This window comes from Myotis daubentonii, chromosome 8 (assembly GCF_963259705.1).
Source record: "Myotis daubentonii chromosome 8, mMyoDau2.1, whole genome shotgun sequence".
NCBI classification, from domain to species: Eukaryota; Metazoa; Chordata; class Mammalia; order Chiroptera; family Vespertilionidae; genus Myotis; species Myotis daubentonii.
Genome location: NC_081847.1, coordinates 11839307 through 11860728, shown reverse-complemented (window position 1 = coordinate 11860728; position 21422 = coordinate 11839307). Strand labels below are relative to the sequence as shown.

The window sequence follows — 21422 nt, the reverse complement described above, 5'->3', positions numbered from 1 at the left end:
AAAACTGTGCTGGAGCAAATCAGAGTTTCTGCTTCTGAGGTCTGGGGCGGGGCCCGAGGATTTGCGTTTCCAGCAAGTTCCCAGGTGCTGCTGGTACAGGTTCCACACTTGGTTTCTTTTTAAATAACAATAATAGAGTTTTAAAATTTTTGTCATGGAATTCAAGGTGTCAAATACAGTGGCAAGTTGCCAACTTTTGTTAATATCCTAATTGATCAGAAGACATTACTCACTGCTTAAGATTTAGAGAGAAAATAAAAAAATATGAAATAAGATGCAATGCAAGAAGTTTGCTGTCTTTTAATAGGAGACTCCAATTATAAAGGAAGAATGACAAAGGGAACCATGAGAGGTTCATTCCCACAAAACGTAGCAAATATCATTTGAGTTTCTACCATAGGTTCACTAGTGAACACTGCATCGGTCGGAAAGAAAGAATCTGCACGTTCATTAAAACCATCCCCTGAGAGCAATAGCTGACCCTGAGCGGATTCACCTTATATCTAAGTTGTCAATATATTTTTCCGGTTGGTGTAAGAAACCTACAAACCTGCCGAGAATTTTTATGAGTTTATTTGAGCCAAGCTGGTGACAATTCCCGGGAATTCTCAGCGGGTTGAAAAAAATGCTCCCCAAAAAGGCAGTTTTAGCACTTATTTTATCATCAAAGGGGAAGACAGACGTAGGGGGTTACATGAATTCCATTGGTGATAGATTAAGGAGGCAGGAGAAAGCAAAGTGGGGAAATCTCTGAGATTGGGTAAACACAGACACATATTTTTACGTTGGTGGGTATAGGACAGTTAACAATATTTACGGCACATAGAGCTGTAAGTGGGAGAACAGAGAACAGTGAGGGGTTCTGTGGTCTCCTGGCGGGAGATTGTGCCCTGAGGGTCTGGAAAAAGGGATTACTCTGACATTCCATAGGTATGTTGTCATAGATCAGTGGTTCTCAACCTCCCTAATGCCACGACCCTTTAATACAGTTCCTCATGTTGTGGTGACCCCCAATTTCATTGATACAAATTGAACATAATTAAAGCATAGTGATTAATCACAAAAACAATATATGTGTTTTCCGATGGTCTTTGGCGACCCCTATGAAAGGGTCGTTCGACCCCCAAAGGGGTCGCGACCCACAGGTTGAGAACCGCTGTCATAGATGCACTAGACAGGCTCAGTTAAGACTGAACTTTGTCAAGGAAGCGACAGGCCTAGCACATGACTACTTTTACTGGTTAGTCATGACTCACTTTTAGTGAAGGCTTAAGTTCAGACCATCCTATGTGTTACTTTAGGTCTCTGAGTTCCTAAGGCTGCTATCGGGCCGCCCCTGAACTTGTTAGGTTGCGTAGGAGACCCCATTTTCATCCACATTTCTGTAGACGCCCCCCACGCTGCGGTCACCGGCCACTGTTTTGCCTGTGTGTGTGGGGAAGAGAGGAGCCCTGGGTGTCGGCATTTCTCAGCAATCGTGTGCCCTGATTTCTCTACAGTCTTGGATAAAGGGCTAATTAATGGGAACATGTCTGTCTTCAGTGTATTTTTAATGAAACAAAACAGTATGTTTCTACAGACAGCAGTTCTGAGGCAAAAGAAACAGAACAAAAGGGAACACTTTAAGCGTCTGCACAGACTTCTCTGCCAGCCCCTGAACCACACAGGCCCCAGCTCACCCTGACCCCGTGGAGATCGTCTACAGGGGGCTCCCGCCTGGCTGATAAACTAGAAAGAAGTCGTTTGCTCCACTGTGGCCTCTTCCCAGCTCTGCCCAGTCCTGAGAGAAGGGGGCAGGGAGGGAGGAAACCCAGGCCACCTGGAGGCTGTCTCCCGGATCCGGAAACCCAAAGACCCCTGGGGTGGTTCACTCTCCTTTGACGATAAAGACGAAAAACCAAGTCTGCTGACCTTGAAGGAAGTGTATATCTTTCTAATTTTCTGAACAAAAATAATCTCCACATCTAAAAGAATGTTTGAAGCCCCCCTTTTCCCGTTTCCTTACTTTTAACTGCCTTCCAGCTGCAAACTACCTGCTAATCCTCCGCATTGCGCATTTCTCCCCACCATTCAGCAGCCCACCTTCCCCCAGAGATATTTGTCTCCAAATGAGTGGTTTCCTACCCTACAGACTCATCGTGTCCCACTATAACATGCTCTGTGATGCCTCTGTTACCCTCACGAAACAAAATTGAGAGACAGTACAACCTGTCTACACATACACGTTCAAATAAGTGTATGGGTTGCCCTAAGTATCATGTGTAGGAGAAAGAAAATGAAAATAATTTCTAGTAAGATAGTACACATGCCAGCAAGCAAATGCTGCTGTATAACAGCCAGAAGATAAGCAGTACTCACAGGTGCTCACCTGTACCCAGCTCTGGAAACACAGGGCGAGAGCCGCAGGTGCAGCGACCCACGTGTGTGCATCGGTGCTCAGATAGCAGGGCTGCAACTGCTGTAGGTGAGGGGATTTTCCTAAGTGGCCAATATTTCTTCTTAAAACATTAAAGCAAAGAGACATACAGTCTCTTCTTGATTTATGTTTACATGATAGTTACATTCCTGAAAAAAGCCAGGATCTGTCAGAGTCGTGCAAAAATTCCCTTTTTTATATGTAAACAGGAGTTAAGTTCTAGGAGTGCAGTTTTAAAACGTTTTTCTCCTATGTAAATGTCAGGTGGGAGCTTCTAAATTCATGTGGGGTTTGGGACAGTTCCTTTGGTGGGGGGTCCTGAACATTGCAGGTTGCCAATGGAGTTCCCCATCACTGTCACCCAGTCCCTTTCCAGATAGCCAGCGTCTCACTCAGGCCGTGGTGGTGATGCAGTGGGAGGGAGAAGGCTATTGTAGTCATCGAGGGGAGGTGTCTGAGGGCCTGATCCAGGACGGTAACCAGGAGGCGGAGAGAGAAGCAGGTGGATTGTGGAAATAGCATTGGAAGGACTTGGATCAGACGTGGGGTGTGTAGGTTCAGGAAAGGGAGACGCCAGGGAGAACTTGCAGGTTTCTGCCTGGAGCAACTGGATGGTCCCATTGACGGCCAAGGAGAAGACTGGAGGAAACGGAATGGGCAGAGAGAGCAACACATCCACCTTAGACATGTTGCATTTGAGATGCCGGTGGGAGAGCAAAGTGGACCTATCCAATATGCACTTGACTTGTGAGTCTAGGCTTCGAAACTAGACAGAGGCAGAGAGACCCAGTTTGAAGAGTTGGGGGTAGATGAGGTCTCCTGGAAAGAGATGCAGAGGGCCACGGGAAGAAGGCAGGGCCCAGGGCCTCGATGAACCCTGACATCTAAAGGCTGGGCATGGAGAGAGAGCCCCGAGTTCCTCCGTCTGCCATTTGTATAAGCCAACTCTCCCCAACTCAGTGCTGAAGTCCTCGATGCAGGTCTCTAATGAATGCATCGCTGTGCCCTGCTGAGCCCCAGCACCTTCCCCTGAGGATGTTATGGCCCCATGTGCGTTGGTTATCAGCTGTCCAGAGGTGCATAGTGGTCACATGTATTTCCAATTTGTATGTGAAAGCAAGACAAAGCCAATCTGAGTATGACATTTATATCTTCAACTCTGGTGACACTTAGAAACCCGAGTCAGGGGATTGGCTGGGACTAAGTTGGTGGCATTCCAAGTTGAGATGCTGGAGGGAACAGCGCCAGGGGCTAGTGGGTGCCGACTGGAATGAAAGGCCCACAATTAACCTGTCTCACTTCTTACCTCACGGAGAGGACACGCTGTCCATTTTATTTTATTTATTTTATTAAAATATATTTTATTGATTTTTTTACAGAGAGGAAGGGAAAGGGATAGAGAGTTAGAAACATCGATGAGAGAGAAACATCGAGCAGCTGCCTCCTGCACACCTCCTACTGGGGATGTGCCCACAACCAAGGTACATGCCCTTGACCGGAATCGAACCTGGGACCTTTCAATCTGCAGGCCGACGCTCTACCCACTGAGCCAAACCAGTTAGGGCTGTGCATTTTAATTGAATGAGCCTGCAGCACTGAAGTCTCAGAAAGGAAGAGAAACCTTCGGAGGCCTTGAAGGTCCAGGCCACCAATTGAATAGGGTCTGACGAGATTCAATGGTAGCAAATGTGTCAGCCAACCAGGGCCACAACCCTGCTACATAACAACCATCCCCAAATTCGTGGCTTATAAGAATAATCATTCCCTCCAGTTCATATGTCCGTGGGTTGCCTGATCAAGGCCGGGTTCTTTGGGGCTTAGATCCAGGCCACTTTCTTCTTGGATCAGCAGCCACCTGGAGTGTGTACACCTCATGGCAATGGCAAAAGGTCAAGAGCAGCATATCTGCATTGGCCTATGCTTGTGTCACATCTGCCCAAGTCCCATTAACCAAACAAGTCATGTGGCTGAGCCCAAGATCAAAGAGTAGAGAAATGCATTCTCTCTCTACCAGGGGGAACAGCAAAGTCACTCGGGCAGCGGAAGTGGTACGAATTGGAGACCATAATTTCACCGATAAGAAAAAGGATTACAAATTCCCATGTCTACCAGGGCCAGGCATGGCACCCTAAACAACAAAGATGCTGGGTAGAATTGATGGAGGGATATTCTGTGTCAATAATGGCATAGCCATGTTTATAACATCCACAAACTGAGAGGATCAACCCCAAATTTTCTGGAGCGATTTGTCCCTCAATCTTATATTGTCCCACTGCGGATAGAGATGTGGATCCAGAGAATGACTTTTCTACCTGAAGAATAAGCACTAACAGCGTTGACAGTGGGCAGTGCTAGGGAGGCAAAGTGGAGAGCATGTGTCTTGTCTGTTGGGGGCAGCGGCCCATTGTTGTCAGATGGGAATGCAGGCTCAGCATTGCCTGGTCTCTGAGAGGTCAAGCGAAGCTGAAAAACACATATTTTATGTGAAATTTCCGAACTTTAAAATGTCGAACAAACAAAACCCCTTGAAAGGCAGAAAATGGACGGTAGGCCACCAACTTGTAACTTCTGTTCTCTAAGTGTGCACTCACAGGCTGGTGAGAGCCAGGGCAGGACTCTTTTTTGTTGTTATTTTCCTGCTCTCACGTGGCCACCAAGGGCGTGGTTTCTGGACACCAGCTCTCTGAGGTCCGAACAGCCAGTTTCCTTTAAGGAGTGAGGTCAGTGAATTCCGATGTTAGAACTATTTCCTCCTAATGCTCCTGTTCCCATAAAATTTCAGTTCTATTTAAGCTGCAAAGTATAGTGAGCCTTAATTACTATATTTCTAAAAATTATACCCAATTAGAGTGGGTTTTCAGGAACCAGGCCAATTCTCTCCCAGAAAGCGCAGTGAAAAGCACATCTTACAAGGACAAAAGATGCTTTGGGGGCAGCGCTGCAAGGTGACACCCCCAGGGTCATTTTGGTCATTGGCTTTTAGGGGCGGAATGTAGGTTCTTTCTGGGCTCTTGGCTGTAGCTTGGACCCAAATCAGCCTGAAGACATCAGGATTGCTTCTGGGAGATTGTATGTAGAGTGGCTGTGTTTCCTGGACCAGCGGTCAGGGCACCTGGACAGCCGACGGTTTCATGTGCTTGACACATCAGAAAGGAAATCAGAGAGAGACAGAGGCGCTTCTTGGTGGTGGGATGGCCAGGTGACCCTGGAGTCCCGGATCCCCTCCAGGCAAGGGACTTCCTGTGAGAGCAAGGGACAAAGCCCTGCTGGTGGAGTCAGACCAAAATGAGAACCAAGGGGCTGCCTTCTCCTCAACCCCAAATCTCAGGGCCCACAGGACTCTCGCCCAGGCAGAGGAGCCAGAACCAGAAAGAACATGTCCCCCAAAGCTGAGCTTCAAATGAGACCCCGCCTGCACCCACCGTGCCGCTCACCCCCCTACTCCGGCCCTGGCGATCCATCACACCCACCCATCTACTTGCTGTTTCCTGAGCATGCCTTGGGGCTCACACCTCTTCCCTTGCCCATCTGTCAAGACCCAGTCATCGTGGTCTTCGGGGGGGGGGCGCTTTCCCTGATGCCCACCCCATGCAGAGCCCAGCGCCCTCTCCTCTGAGCTCGCCTCTCCCTGGATGCTGCAACTGTCAGAGGCCACCGTACCAATGGCTTAACCTGGGTGCGTCCGTTTCCTCCTCTGGGTCTCACAGTATTGCAGGTGTGAGCTGCTCGGCAGGTGTGTGCTGCTGGGTGCAGGGAGCCAGGCTCCTGCCTCTCCTGTTGCTCCATCATTCTTCGGGGCGTCTTCCCCTGCATGGACCCGGATACTCACCATTACCAGGCAGATCTCCTGCGGGTGTGAAGGGAGAAAGGGGTGTGGGGGGGAGGAGGAGGGGGAAAGAGCATGCCTCTTTTTCTCAAGGAAGCTGCACTCATTCATGAACTCATTTAACATATATTTATTGAGTATTTTTCACATGCTAAACACTGTTTTAGATACTGGAGATTCAGCCATGAACAATATTAAAAAAAATTATTAAAAAAAAATCCCTGCCAGTTTTGGGGGGAGAGAGAAGTTAATACAATGAGATGTAACATATATGCTGTTTAGCATGAAAACTACCAAAAAAGAAGAAATTTGCTCGAAGAAATTTGCTTCCAGTGCCAGGAGGGGCGCTTGGGCTGTGGAGGGAGGTTTGCATTCAGTAACAGACGGGGCAGGTGGCTCATTGGTTGTTACCAGAGGGCAACTGATCACCCAGCAGTGCCGCGCTCCCTCCTGCAGGTGGCGCCCCTGAGCGGGTGCACCCGCAACCTGTTTCCCTGCAGGTGCAGGATGCTGCCGCAGCGAGGGGACCTGCCTTGGGCTCCCCCTGGAGTCCTGTTAGCGGCCTGGACCGCCTCTCATGTCTTACGCAGAGCCTGTGCCATTCTCGAAGATGGATCATTTTATCTTCAACAATGGAAGATCTATTTTCCCCAAAGTCTCATTTCATTCATTTTTCAGCAGCAGAAGCTCATTTCTCTTGGCTTGAATTTAAGACACTCTTGTCACTTCTTTTTATTCCCTCATTTGAAATAGCAGGTGGTTCCAACTTTCTGTGTTTCCTTTTGTTCCCAGGTTTGACAGAGAGCTCTCTGGCAGCATTCCAAAGCTCCTCTAGTTTCTCTTTCCTGCCCACCCCCACCCACCCCACCTCCAGCCCGCGGTGCCATCTCCTCGGCTACAAAATGATGCCGCCCTCGTGACGGCTAAATGGCATGAAGTGTATAAGCAAGGTTGCCAGATTCCGCAAATAAAAATGCAGGTGCCTGTGCCTAATGTGTTTGATAAATAATTTTTTTCCAAGTGTAAGTATGTCTCAAATATTGCCTGGGATATACTTATACTAAAAGTATATATATATCTTGAATTTTTCACATGAAACTCAAATTTCCCTGGGTACCCTGTATTTCACTGGCAATTCTAATAGAAGGAGTGTACCAGAGGGCTTGTTATGTAGTCAGGGTGAGTGGTAATGACACCGATGAGGGTGACGATGACTTTAATGTGTTCTGATAGGTGCCTACCCCTGGTTGGGGGTGGAGGTGGCTATTCACCAGAAGGGTTTCCTATCACAATCGAGGCTTAGATTGAGTCTTGAAGAACTTCTTTCATTTATTCATCAAACAAATAATTGAGCATTTATTATGCACCAGGCTTTGTTCTAGGTGCTAGTGAGCAAAACAGATAAAAATGACTGCCCCCCGGGCTTGAAGTATTAGCGGGGGAGACGGGCAGTAAAGAAGATAAAATATGTAGCACGTTGGATCAATGCTAAGGAGAAAATATAAGGCAAAATGGGGCATATGAAATGTTGGCATGAGTTGAAGTTTTGGAATGTGTGCAAAGGAAGGTCTTACTGAGAAGTTGACTTAAGTAAAGATGTGAAGGGTGTGAGAGACTGAGCCATGCAGATATGCAGGGGAGGATCACTTCAGAAAAGAGAAAAGGCCAGTGCAAAGGTCCTGAGGTGGGAGTGTGTCTGATATGCCTGTGAAGCAGTGAGGAGGCCAGTGTGGCAGGAGCAGAGTGTGGGGGTGGGAAGGGGGGCGGATGCAGGCTGGATTGTACAGAATCTTGGGGGACACTTGGCTTTGACTTTGAATGAGATGGAGCCACCACAAGGCTTTGAATGACATAATGTAACGTCCATTTAAACAGATGCCCCCTGGCTGCTGGTGGAGGGTACACTGTGGGGCACTGCAGGGTCCAGGCGACAGAGCCGGCGGGCGGGACCAGGCTGGAAGCCTGTGAATGCATTTAGAAGGGAGCACTGTATATTCTAGCCTCGGCTAGACAGGGGAGGTGGAAGCAGCTAGACGGGCCTCAGCCCAATTGTTTTAAATGGCCCAATGGGAGACCGCAAGACCTAGGCCACGTCTGAGGAAACCAGGTGACCCCATGGTGCTCAGCCAATGAGGAGCCGGAGGAGGGACTGAATAAAGGGGCTGTGTTTGCTGCCCCGGGTGTGCCTGTACAACCAGCCACACACCCACTCTCCAGGGCGCGTAGTAAAACTCTCGTTTTCGCCATCCTTCTGTGTCCGAGTCCGTTGTTTGAATTCGGACAGGTGGGCGCTTCTTGCGATGACCTTGCCTGCGGGGTCACGTAGTGTCACTGCAGCATCTCGAAGCCTCACCAGTTTCAGGGGAGGGGGGCGTAGACACGGGAGAGAAGAGCACGTGTCAGGAAATGCTGTTTATGGGAAACAGAATCTGCCAGAGCCACCAACTGGGCAACTCACCAGGAGCAAAGACTCTGCCTGAATCCCAGACCAAGGCCTGGCTCAGAGATGGGATGGGCCCGCCGTGAGGGAGTTCCCAGCCCCATAAGGGACCCTGCACACCCGGGTGTGTGGAGCGAAGGGTTCAGCAGATGGCGTTGGAGCAACAGAAGGGCTTCCAGAAGGAAAGCAGTTTGGGGATTTACGTTTAATACAGCATCACACTCATCGCTGCAGCAATGCACCAGACTGTCAGGGGAGCGCGTTGCAAGAATAATTCTTGCAATCCGCTTTTTCTTTTCCTTTTTTTTGTAAAGGCAAGGTTGTGGTTTTGCAACCCACTTTTGGCTCGTGGCTTCTCCCACCAGCAGAATCATTTGTGCACCGAGGATCAGCCGGGTTTAGTCCCAGACCTGTGTCTGCCAGTCGTGCTTCTTGACTCGAATACAAATTTCAAGCAAACGTTAGGTAAACCCGTAAATGTGAGTGTGAAAGACTCGTCCCTTGGGAAAATGCAATCAAGTTGAGTTCCTAAATGAATTGCTATTGAGTCGTGTGAAGATGGAACAACTATAAAACACTGGAGGGAACTGCTAGCACTCTAGAAGGATTCTGCTCTGGGGTTTCTAAATCACTGTATTTAAGTTTTCGCTCCTCCTCAAACTGTCACTAGCAATCATAGGTCTGCCTCAGTGAGTTAATCTGTGCAAGAAAGGTGACACAGCCCACCAATTGGCTGGCACAGATGTTAAGAGAAGGCCTTGGCCCTACAGAGAATGACTGGTGAATGATGTGAAATTGATGCATTGCAAATAAAATAAATTAACAATTTAATGAGATAACAATTTCCCCCCTGCCTTCACTTTTTGGCTTCCAGTCTTACTGGATAAGATGACTTCTATATACATTCATAGAAAAGATATCATGTTTTTGTAGGGTTTCATTTGACATGTGTGTTTTTATGTTATGCTATGACCTTACCAAAATCAAGGGTGTCCCCAGTGGCTTAATTTTGTTTTGTGTTTAAATGAGCAACACCACTGAGGCTCAAGATGTGGAGAGACACCATATGAAGCTATTAAAGGTGTTTCTTCGACCCAAACCAGTATTACCATCACCCAGAAGTGACCCACAGGGCTTCAGCCTCTGCTGGTGAGGTTCCGGCTCTTTTCTCAAATGTCTGATAGTTTCTGAACATCCATCTCCGCTTCCCCACTCAACCAGACGCCCCAATGAGAGTCAGATGGGGGGGCATCCTCTCCTTCGTACCAACTCCCCCGGGGGGCCATGGTGGCTGCCCGCACAGGCCACCCAATGGGAGGGACCAAGTGGAGGCAGGTTCCATGGGTGGCGCTCTCTTCCTCTCTCTAGTGACATGGACTCCCCCGGGGAAGAGGGAAAGAGAGAGACTGCTCAGGGGAAGTTGGCAAGCATTTCCTGTTCCCCACGTGGCGATGTGTGCAAATGCCTTTTGGAAAATACTTAGTGATCACCACATTATTTCAGGATGATCCTCAGTTGGGCTCATCTCATTTGTTTCCCATCCGATGGGAAAAATCATTCCTCGCTAGATGCAAATCAGGAGACTTCGGTTGGGGGCATCCCCCAGACACCGCCTCTAGCACTGTGTATTGGAGAACTTTCCGTAAGGGTTTGTGCAGAGCCACCTCGTGTTTTTAACGGCTGCGTCGCATTCCACGTTGCGGGGAGAGCACATTCTAACTGGTATGGATGTACAGCTAGCTTTTTCACAGGCAGTGAGGGAAGTCAACTGAGAGCCTTGGGTTTCACGTCCAAGATCAGCCTACACCAGCTGTGTGATCTTGGACAAGTCTCTCAACCTCTCTGTGCCTCAGGTCCCTCATTTGTAAAGTAGGGATAGTCATCGCATCCATCTCATAGGGAGTTAAAAGAGGGATTACATGCACAGGATGTAGAACAGTATCTGGGACATAGTTAGCACTCAGTGAGTATTAGCAATATCAGGATTTCATTTTTTACCGTGACTGGAAAAATCCACAGCGCAGCGATATGACAACTTTTGCACACTTCCTTGTCTCCATGTCTCAGGAATAGGGTTTGAAAGCAGGTTTTAAGAAACTTGCTAGCTAGCAAAACGAGTACCTGCTAATAATAGAAATTTTAGAAATAGAAAGAAGAAAATTACCCAAGTAATCACTGTTACTATCTTTGGCCTCTTTCCAGTGTAGTTGTCTCTTTTTCTAAGGGTAAGTTTTGTCAGCTTTTATTTCTCTGCATATATAGTGAGGATTATTACAATTGAGTTTGTATCCTGATTTTCCTTCTTTAAGTTTTTACACTTTTATGGAGGTATGGCTGACAAATAAGAATTGTGTATTTTAAGAGTTGCAACTTGATGTATACATATACATTGGGAAATGGTGACTGCAAGCTGATTAATACACCGACCCCCTCTCATAGCTACCATTTGTGTGTGTGTGTGTGTGTGTGTGTGTGTGTGTGTGTGTCTGTGTGTCTGTGTGTGTGTAGAGAATGCTGAAGTCCTGTGTTTGAAAAGTTCAAGTATGCAGTGCGGTATTGTTAACCATAGTCACCATGCTGCACGTGTGGTCTCCGGAACTTATCCCATAACTGAAAGTTTCCCCCCTTGACCAGCATCTCTTTCTTCTTATTTCCCCTTATTTTTGAGCTGGGTTAGGACAGCGGTTGGCAAACCGTGGCTCACGAGCCACATGCAGCTCTTTGGCCCCTTGAGTGTGGCTCTTCCACAAAATACCATGTGCAGGCGCGCACGTACAGTGCGAAGTTGACTTAAAACTTTAAGTAAAGTTTATTAAGTTAATTTTAGGGAACGTTGTGGAATGAAAGAAGATGTAGTGTTGAGGATTGAGAAAGCTATATTGAGATGGTTTGGACATATAGAGAGGATGAACGAAAGGAGATAGACGAAACAAGTATACAAGACGAGTGTGGATGAGAGAGTTGGAAGGGGTCGACCTCAGCGAACGTACCTCAATCAGATTGAGGATGTTTTTAGCAAAGGCCAGCTTAGGAGCACCCTAATTAAGTTAATAACAATGTACCTACCTATATAGTTTAAGTTTAAAAATTTGGCTCTCAAAAGAAATTTCAATCGTTGTACTGTTGATATTTGGCTCTGTTGACTAATGAGTTTGCCGACCACTGGGTTAGGAGAATAAAGAGAGAGGAGGGGAAAGTGTGGGCACCAACATGCCCAGCACCGTCAGGAACAGGAATGTCACTACTTTCAATCTGCCTGCAAACGTTTGGTGACATGTTTGAAATCGCCCCCTGTTCGTTGGGGTCCAGCCCCAACAGGTCCAGAGGTTCCCAAAGGTGTGGACAGAGTTGGCGAAGAAGGAATGACACAGAGACAGCATTCAGTTAATCAGCATAGCGAGGTTCTCCAGCCAGGTTCTGTCGCCAGGATCTCCTACCAGGTTCTGTGTTTTATTGTCTTGTTACATCTGTATTTATACCAGTTGATTTTAATCCTGTCAATTTCTATTCCAAAGGTTAGGGCGTTTCTTTTTTTTCTTTTCACAAGAGCATGAAATATTTATTTAAAAAATCATGCACTAGACTGTACAGTCTAGAAATAAAGGAAGATTCAAATTCAGTAATAAAGGTGAGAGCAATGCGTGCTCTCAGAGTTAAGAAAGACCTTGAAATCCCAGCAGGTCCTAGGCTCAGTTATCCTTTTCTGCTTGCAGAGAAGCTGCAGCCAGGGCGACTGCCATGACAGGCTGGGCGATTCCATGGAGCTGCATCTTTGCAAGTTTCTTCTGTTCACACTCTGTGACCAAACGGTTCAACTCTGCCGCACTGTATCCAATAAGAGTCTTCAAGTCACAGACAAGCTTGTACACAAATCTCTTGCCCTGAACTTTACAAATCACGTCTCCATCATAATAATACCTTAACGCACGACTGAGTTTCTCATAGTTCATTGTAGGCTTATTTTTACGTTGTCCCCATTTTTGTGCAACCAGTTCAGGCTGACTTAGTTTAAACTCGCCTTCATCACCAACCCAAGAAATGCAGTCTCGAGCATCCCTGTCAGTAAGAAGTTCTAGCAAAAACTGCCACAGTTGAATCTGGCCATTGTTTCCTGTTCTGTTCCCAGGTGAAATCCTTGGAGCTCTTTGTACTTTAGCTGCCTTTGCACTGCTGTTTATACCTTTAATGGTAGTTGGTGTTGAGACTGAACTGATGCTGGAAGAATTTGGACAGGTTGATCAATTGTAACTATCTCGTTCATCTGTTGTTCCTGGCTCGCCAATACATATTTTCGAAGAAGCTCCAGATTACCCCAGAGAATGTCTCCCCCAGGGACCCTCTGAAAAAAATCTTCCTGGTTGAGACTACATAATTCTCGTCCTGAAATGTTGAGCGTGCTGAGGTCTATATCAGTCATGCTGAATTCCTTCCTCACCCAAACTACCCAACGCAAGACTTGGTCTGTAGACCACTGTATAGGGTCATACGGTATCCCAAGGCGTTCTTGCTCTTTCCTATAGCCTTCTAGTGCAGCAGCCCATCTTGTCACTTGCTCCCGAGGTTTCATCTGAAATGGTGGTCATGTGTTCTGTGCCATCAAGAGTTACCACCTGAGCTTCTTCAACAAGGTGTGCTTCTGCTTCAGCATGATGAGCATCTGGATCAATGACTACTTCAATGGGTTCCACAGGTTTAACCATTTCAAGGATGTTGAGCTTTGGTTCCATTCCTTGGTAAGAAGTCACCTGCACACTAAGGTGTACAGTTCCATCTGTCTTTACTCCTTGGTCAAGTAAACTTCGTTCTGGATCCAGCTGAATATCTTGTAGACAAATTTCATGAGCATCCAAAGAACACTGTAGTCTTGGTTCTAGTAGTTTCTTTAAATTGCCTATTGGCTCCTTGATGTCGATGGCCTGGCTTGCACATTCAGCTGGGGTGTAGGGCTGTTCTACAATGCTTTCTCCTGTGCATTCTGTTTTCTCTGTTCCATCAATTTCAATTTCTACCAGCTCCTCTGCTCCTCTTTTTGTCATGGTTGAAGTAGAAGCTCAGCCCCTCCTCTTCCTCCCGTTTGCCTTCTGCCTTACCTAGAGGCGTCTGGATGCAGACTGTCTCTCAGGTGTTTCTTATCTCCATTCCAGGGAGTAAAGATTATGTAGCTTAAGCGTGATTGTTCGTAGTTAAAGTGATTAACTGCCCGCCTGGCACTTAGTTAAGGGGTTTTATTCCCTCCCTAACTTCAGGGAAAAATCCCTACCTGGGGAAGCAACCTTTCTCGGAGGGGTGACCTTGGTTAAAACACATAGCGCCAAGAAGGGGAGCAAACATATTAAGAACAGTATGCCATATACGCCAGATCCCTTGAAACATATACTGTGCAGATGTTTCTTCCCTGCAGTGACTGTGTCAAGCAGCAAGGATGGACCGGCTTCCGGCAATGATAGCCATTCTGACAGGTATGAGATGGTACCTCATTGTCATTTTGTTTTTCTTCTCTTGGATGATTAGTGAGGTTGAGCATGTTTTCATATGTCTCTTGGCATTCCTTATGTCCTCTTTCGAAAAGTATCTATTTAGATCTGTTGCCCATTTTTTGATTGGGTTGTTTGTCTTCCTTCTGTTAAGTTGCATGAGTTCCCTGTAAATGCTGGAGATTAAACCCTTATCAGAGATATCGTCGACAAATATGTTCTCCCATGCAGTGGGGTTTCTTGTTGTTTTGTTGATGGTTTCTTTTTCCACTTCTCTCATTTGAAGAAGCCTTCTAGCGTTTGAACCCTTGTTCTTTGTCTCTCCCAAGGCTTCTATCAACAGTCCTACCTAGAGGGCACCCAATCTGAAATGGTCTTGGGTGAGAGATAAGGTGCTAGGATAAAGAAACTGTGATAATTTATTTGGATGTACTAAAACCCCTTAACTAAGTGCCAGGCGAGTAGTTAATCGCTTTAACTACGAGCAATCATGCTTAAGCTACATAATCTTTACTCCCTGGAATGGAGATAAGAAACGCCCTAACCTTTGGAATAGAAATTGATAGGACTAAAATCAACTGGTATAGCCCTAGCTGGTTTGCTCAGTGGGTAGAGGGTGGGCCTGCGGACTGAAAGGTCCCGGTTCAATTTCAGTCAAGGGCACATGCCTGGGTTTCGGGCTCGATCCCCAGTGGGGGTGTGCAGAAGGCAGCCAATCAATGATTCTCTCTCATCATTGATGTTTCTATCTCTCTCTCTCCCTCTCCCTTTCTCTCTGAAATTAATAAAAAAAACATATTTAAATCAACTAGTATAAATACCGATGTAACAAGACAATAAAACACAGAACCTGGTAGGAGAACCTTGCTATGCTGGTCAACTGAACACTGTCTCTGTGTCATTCCTTCTTCGCCGACTCCATCCACACCTTTGGGAACCCCTGGACCTGTTAGGGTTGGACCCCAACATTCCAGACAGGGCTCAGAGGGCACCTTTTCCCTGTGGACGCTTCGCTCCCATGGCACAGTTCCTGTTTGACAGCCACCTGCACTCCCTGATGCAGCTGGACACCCCCAACGCCAGTGCGCCCCCTCGCCACTGGCAGCACAAAGCTAAGGAACCCTCGGGGCCGCCCCCTCACCCATGCGGGCGGCCAATTGGTCCCAGCTGACAGGACCCCAGGCCGCACTCAGGGTCAGTGGGGGTGGCAGGGCACAGGATGCGGGGAGGGAGTACACAGGGCTGACAGCCGCCTGCGGGTCTCCTCCCTCAGGAGGCGAGTGGGACTGTCTGCGTCCCTCTCCACCCTAGGCAAATCCAGCTCCAAGATTCAGACCAACCCCAGCAAACCTGGCGGGGACCCCTATATCCTCCATCGCAGTGCGACCCAGATGGAGGTGGCCAGCTTCCCCCTGAGTAAGGAGAACCATTCGGAAAACAGCCAGACGCCCACCAAGAAGGAACGTCAGAAAGCCTGGGCTTTGAACCTGAACGGTTTTGACGTGGAGGAAGCCAGAATCCTTCGGCTCAGCGGGAAACCACAAAAAGTTCCAGAGGGTTACGAGAACAGACTGGAAGTCCTCTACAGCCAGAAGGCCACGCCTGGCTCCAGCAAGAGGACCTGCCGTTACATCCCTTCCCTGCCGGACTGGATCCTGGATGCCCCTGAAATCCGCAATGACTAGTACCTGAACCTGGTGGATTGGAGCTCGGGGATGTGCTGGCCGTGGCTTTGGACCGCAGTGTGTACTTGTGGAGCGCTAGCACTGGCTGCAGGTGGAGCAGCCTGGAGACTATGCTTCTTCTGTGTCCTGGATCAAAGAGGGCAGCTACCTGGCTGTGGGCACCAGCAGTGCTGAGGTTCAGCTATGGGATGTCAGCAGCAGAAGCGGCTTCGGAACATGACCAGTCATTCTGCCCGAGTGGGCGCCCTGCGTTGGAATAGCTACATACTGTCCAGTGGCTCACGCTCTGGTCACATCCATCACCATGATGTTCGGGTAGCACAACACCATGTGGCCACACTGAGTGGTCACAGCCAGGAAGTGTGTGGGCTGCGCCGGTTCTCAGATGGACGACATTTGGCCAGTGGCGGCAATGATAACTTGGTCAATGTGTGGCCTCGTGCTGCTGTAGAGGCGGGCTGGGTTCCCCTGCAGACATTCACCCAGCATCAAGGGGCTGTCAGGACTGTAGCTTGGTGTCCCTGGCAGTCCAATAGACTGGCAACTGGAGGGGGCACCAGTGATCGGCACATTCGCATCTGGAACGTCTGCTCTGGGGCCTGTCTGAAGGCTGTGGATGCCCACTCCCGGGGGTGCTCCATCCTCTGGTCTTCCCACTACAAGGAACTTATCTCAGGTCGTGGCTTTGCCCAGAACCAGCTGGTTATTTGGAAGTACCCAACCATGGTCAAGGTGGCTGAGCTCAAAGGTCACACAGCCCAGGCCCTAAGTTTGGCCATGAGCCCAGATGGGGCCACGGCGGCATCAGCAGCAGCAGATGAGACCCTACACATGTGGCGCTGCTTCGAGTTGGACCCTGCACGGCGGCGGGGGCGGGAAAAGGCTAGTGCAACCAAGAGCAGCCTGTCCATCAAGGCATCCGTTGAGGACCAACTCACCACTTCAGTTTTTATGTTTGCTTTCTTTATTTTTCGAATAAAGTCATGTCTCTCTTCTCCTTGCAAAAAAAAAAAAGAGAGAGAGAGAGAGAGAACCTGGCTATGATGATCACCTGAACGCTGCTGCCGAGTCCTTCCTTCTTCGCCGACTCCTTCCACACCTTTGGGAACCCCTGGACCTGCTGGGGCTGGACCCCAACGCCCGTTCTCGCTCAGGTTAGAATGACTCTAACCCCAGGGGTACCTCGATGTGTTACCCATCCCAGCGGGAGGGCTGGGTGTGCCGGGGGTGGGAGTGTGTGCGCCTGTGCAGTTTACATTTCAAACATTTGTCCCTGAGAGCTTTGTCCAGCGGGCGCCTTCAGAGAGCCAGGCCAGGAGGCTCAGCCAGAAACGGGCTTTGATATCTGGGAGCGCATTAAAGAGCTGCTTTTGATAGACCCAGTGATTCTCTGGTTCGCGGCTGCTGAATAGGAAATAGTCCTCATCCATAATGCATGCCCTTTAGAAGAAAGACAGAGATGCAAGGCTAAATGTGGCAGAGGCTGGGGAAAGGGGCCGCGTGACTGAGAACACCACTCGGAACAGGCTGTGCCCTGTGCTCAGCGAACTCCGCGTCCCTCGGCGGGCAGGGCACGGTCCGCATGGGGCTCACAGGGTGGGGGTGTCGGCATCAGAGCGGCCGGGGCACCTCTCAGGAGGTAAGGAAGAGGTGACGGAAGGCAGACAGGGACCACATACTTAGAGGGGATTTTTCTAACCCCCAAATTGACTCAAATATTTTAGATCTTTGTGAGGCTTTATTTTGGGATCTTCATTTTGGCTGGCGTGTTCGCCAATGGAAACACAACGACAGAAACATATGGGCTTGGGGGGCCTTGACTGAATTACATTTCCCGGCCTAAATATATCACCAGGCACAGGCAGCAGCCTGTTGAACGTGTCGAGCCTCATTCCCAGAGCCGGAGATGTCCATTCGTTGTCGGGTGTTCGGTGAATCACCGTGGCAGGGGGGGACTTCCCAGGACCCTTTGCTGCTGGGAAGGGTGAGTTTTGGAAGCACTGCGGGAAATGCTTTTAGTGGGTGGAACAGCGTCCCCAGCGAGATACGTCCAAGTCCTCACCTGCAGCCCCTGTGATTGTGACCTTGGCAGAAACAGGGTCTGGGCACGTGTCATGAAGTTCAGGTCAGGGTGTCTTTCTGGACTGGATTCTAAACCCAGGGGCTGGTGTCCTTCCACAAAGAGAAGAGGACACAAAGGAAAGAGGGCTGAGTGAAAACCGAGGCAGAGGTTGGGGTGATGTGGCCACAAGCCAAGGACACCTGGAGCCCCCAGAAAGGGAAGAGGGGAGGCATGGATTCTCTCTGGAGCCTTCGGAGGGGCTGCAGCCCTGCCGACACCTGGATTTCAGACTTCTGGACTGTGAGAGTGAATTCCTGTGGTTTAAGCCTCCCAGCTTGTGCGGATTTGTAGGAGCAACTGCAGGAATCTCACAGAGCTATGCAGGCCTGAACCCCTCGGTCCCAGCTTCCCCCTTCCCCCCGCTCTCCCCCAGGCTCCAGCCACTCCGGCTTCCTCCCAGTCTCCAGTTCTTTCCCCAACAATGGCTTCCCCCATGCTGTCCCCCTGCCTACTCGCTTCTGGTGCTGACACCACCACCCCTCCCCTCGCCCTTCAGAATCAGGCTCTCCTTATTACAGAAGCTTTTCCCGACACTCTCATCTCAGAGGATAGTTCATCCCCCAAATGGTCCAGGGACTTCCTGGGGTTGGGGACAATAATCCACGTGTGTGACGGACCTGCCTCTCCCACCAGGCCTTTGGTTCATTCACACAACAACTGTTTACTGGACACTTAGCACCTCGCGGGCACTAGTCTAGCCGGGGCAATAGAGAGTTAAAGTGCATATGAGACATTTTCTTTTTGGGGGAAAAAATCGGTATTCTGATACATATTAACAAGCCTATACCTGATACTGTGGCTTTAAGAATTAGATGGGGAAATATGCAAAAAGCTCAAAACAGTGTCTGGTCCACAGGAAGAGCTCAGTAGATTCTAGTTGTTGTTATGGTTCCTGTTATTAAGGAGTTATTATTGGAAAAAACAGCGTGTAGCCCAAACAGAGCGTGAGTCTGAGCCAAATTTTGCCCGTGGGCTCACTATTCTTTTGTAAGCAAGAGAAGGAGGAGGGGAACTGTTGGCTGTGGGGGAATGGACGTTTGCCACTGTCTCCAAGTCTGCCCCTGTCCGTATCTCTCTCTCTCTCTCTCTCTCTCTCTCTCTCTCTCTCTCTCTCTCTCTCTCACACACACACACACACACACACATACATGCACGTGCCCACACACATGCACACACACTCAGCCATGCCACCCAGGGAAAGTCCTGAGGCCACAGGAGGGGCCTCAGAATTCACTCCCTTCCGGGTCTGAGCTCACAGGAGCAGCAGGCAGGCCGCCCATTGCTGCTGTAACAAATCCCACAAGCTTTACGGCTTAAAACAGCACACATTCATGACCTTGTGGTTTGGAGGTCAGAAGTCTGAAAGGGATCATCAGAGGTGCGCTCTTTCTGGGGAGAATCCATTTCATGGTTTTTTCCAACGTCCAGAAGCTGCCTTCATGCCTTGGCTTACGGCCCCCTCCCATCTTCCCAGCCAGCAGTTACATCCTCAAATCAATCTCTTCCTCTCTCTCCCCGCCTCTCTCCAGTCTTCCCTCTCTCCCCCCTCTCTCTCCCCCCTCTTTCCCTCTCTCCCTCTCCCTTCCTCTCCTTTCCTACCCCCCCCCCCCCGTCTGACCTCTCTTCTGTCATCACATCTCATTCTCCTGCTCTGAGACTCCTGCCCCCTCATGAGGACCTGTATGACTCAAGAGGGCTGACCCAGATAATCCAGGATCATCTCCCCAATTCCAAGATCCTTAATTTAATCCCGTCTGCAAAGTCCCTTTGGCCTAGTAAGGTAACCCATTCACAGGTCTGGGGCTTAGGACGCGGACATCTTTGGGGAGCCATTACTCTGCCACACCCCACGCAATTGGCCGTGGCAGCTTTCCCAGGGGATCTCGGGCTTCAGGGAAAGTTCTCAGAATCCACTTCGCTCCAGGTGTGAGCAGGCAGGACACAGCTGCCCCCGGCCAGGCGGCCCACCTCACCAGCCTGCAGGATGCGCCTTAATCACGGCTGGTTTGGCGGGTGGACCTTGTCAGTGTTCATCTCCGGCGGGTCAACTGCGGTGCAGGGACCGATGGGTCCCGTGGTGGGGAGGCCAGCATCTTCCTGCAGCGGCGGGAGGTGGGGAAGGAGGTGCGATTCACCCCCTTTCCGCTCCTGCCTCCGTCCCCCAGGACTTTGGGAGCTGGGGAATCTCATGGGGGTGAAGTGCACTTCCAGTGACGTGTTTGAAGCAGTGCCTGGGGAATGTCCGCCGCTGGGAGGGAGAGGCAGGGCCATTCCGTGCGCTGGTTTAATTCAGAGGAGGGACCAGGGCCACAGGGCCCACGGGAGGGTTGGGGGCTGCGTGGTGCTTTGAAAAGTTGTGAGCTAGTACTCAGTGCTTAAAAATGGGCAGGTTTCACGTGTTCATTCCGGTGTTTGAGACCTAGAGAGCTCTGGCCGTGGGAAGTCTGGTTCTCTGTTGGCCACAGAGGGCTGCGGCCTGTCTCTGTTCCTTTTAGATGAGACACGTGCCCACAAGTCCCCACCCACTCACTCCTCGCCCACCTCCGAGCTGCCCTGCAGGGCTCTGGTTCCCCGTGGCTGGTTCTTCGGCTTCGAGGGCACACAGCCCCAGCCCGTGCTCGGGAATCTTTGCCAACAGACCCAGGACCGAGGGCAGACGGGAAGGTTAAAACCCTATTTGTCCACCACCCTGGGGGCTCTGTGCCTCTCCCCCAGGCCTCCAAGTCCCGTCTCAGACACAGCAGACCCGAGGGCACGAGGAAAAGCAGCATGTGGCTGTCTATGCTGAAGACATGTGCGTTTGCACTGATCTAACTCCAGCCTGACACCATGGGGCTCCGCCGTGCCCATGTGTGCCCGCAGGGGTATCTCCTCTCCCACAGCGGCAGCCTGGGCTTCCAACTCAGCCGGTATTTACTCACCGTTTAACCCTCAGCACACTCAAAGCAACCGCAGAATGACGATGCCCAAGCCACTGCCACAAATGTCTGCTCACTAGGGCGCGAGGGTCATTCAGGCCTCATCAAACGGAGGGCTGATCGCCCAAGGCCTGGGTTCAAAGTGACCTGGATTAGTGACCTCTGTGTGGTTCCTCTGATTTTGTTTTTATTCCACGTTAGGGGTTTTCTCTATTCTTGTTCATATAATTATATTTTTATAAAATATTTATAAACATATATTCATGATGTATATAAAATATATAATGTTATTTTTTGAAAAAGAAATGATTTTATTTTTTGAACTTGAAATGATTTTTTTAAAATGTGCTTTTATTGACTAGAGAGAGACGGACAGAGAGAGAAACCTCTATCGGCTGCCTCCTGCACACCCCCTACCGGAACTTACAACCCGGCCACATGCCCTGAGGAGGAGCCAGGAACCAGATTTTTGGTGCATAGGATGGCGCTCAACCGGCTGAGCCACACGGGCCAGGGCGAACATGAAATGCCTTTATCTTAG

At 49.4% G+C, this 21422-nt stretch overlaps 1 protein-coding gene and 1 pseudogene across 1 annotated transcript; one reads left to right on the top strand and one right to left on the bottom strand.

Moving 5' to 3' along the window:
- Positions 1-12245: 12245 nt before the first annotated feature.
- On the bottom strand, positions 12246-13760 carry LOC132239236 (GA-binding protein alpha chain-like). The gene is given in 3 exon segments (XM_059705292.1): positions 12246-12883; positions 12886-13237; positions 13239-13760. Coding segments are annotated over 3 exon segments (1344 nt in total). The 5' UTR covers positions 13719-13760; the 3' UTR covers positions 12246-12371.
- A 1414-nt stretch (positions 13761-15174) lies between these two features.
- LOC132240142 (cell division cycle protein 20 homolog) lies at positions 15175-16767 on the top strand (annotated as a pseudogene).
- The last annotated feature ends 4655 nt before the right edge of the window (positions 16768-21422 follow it).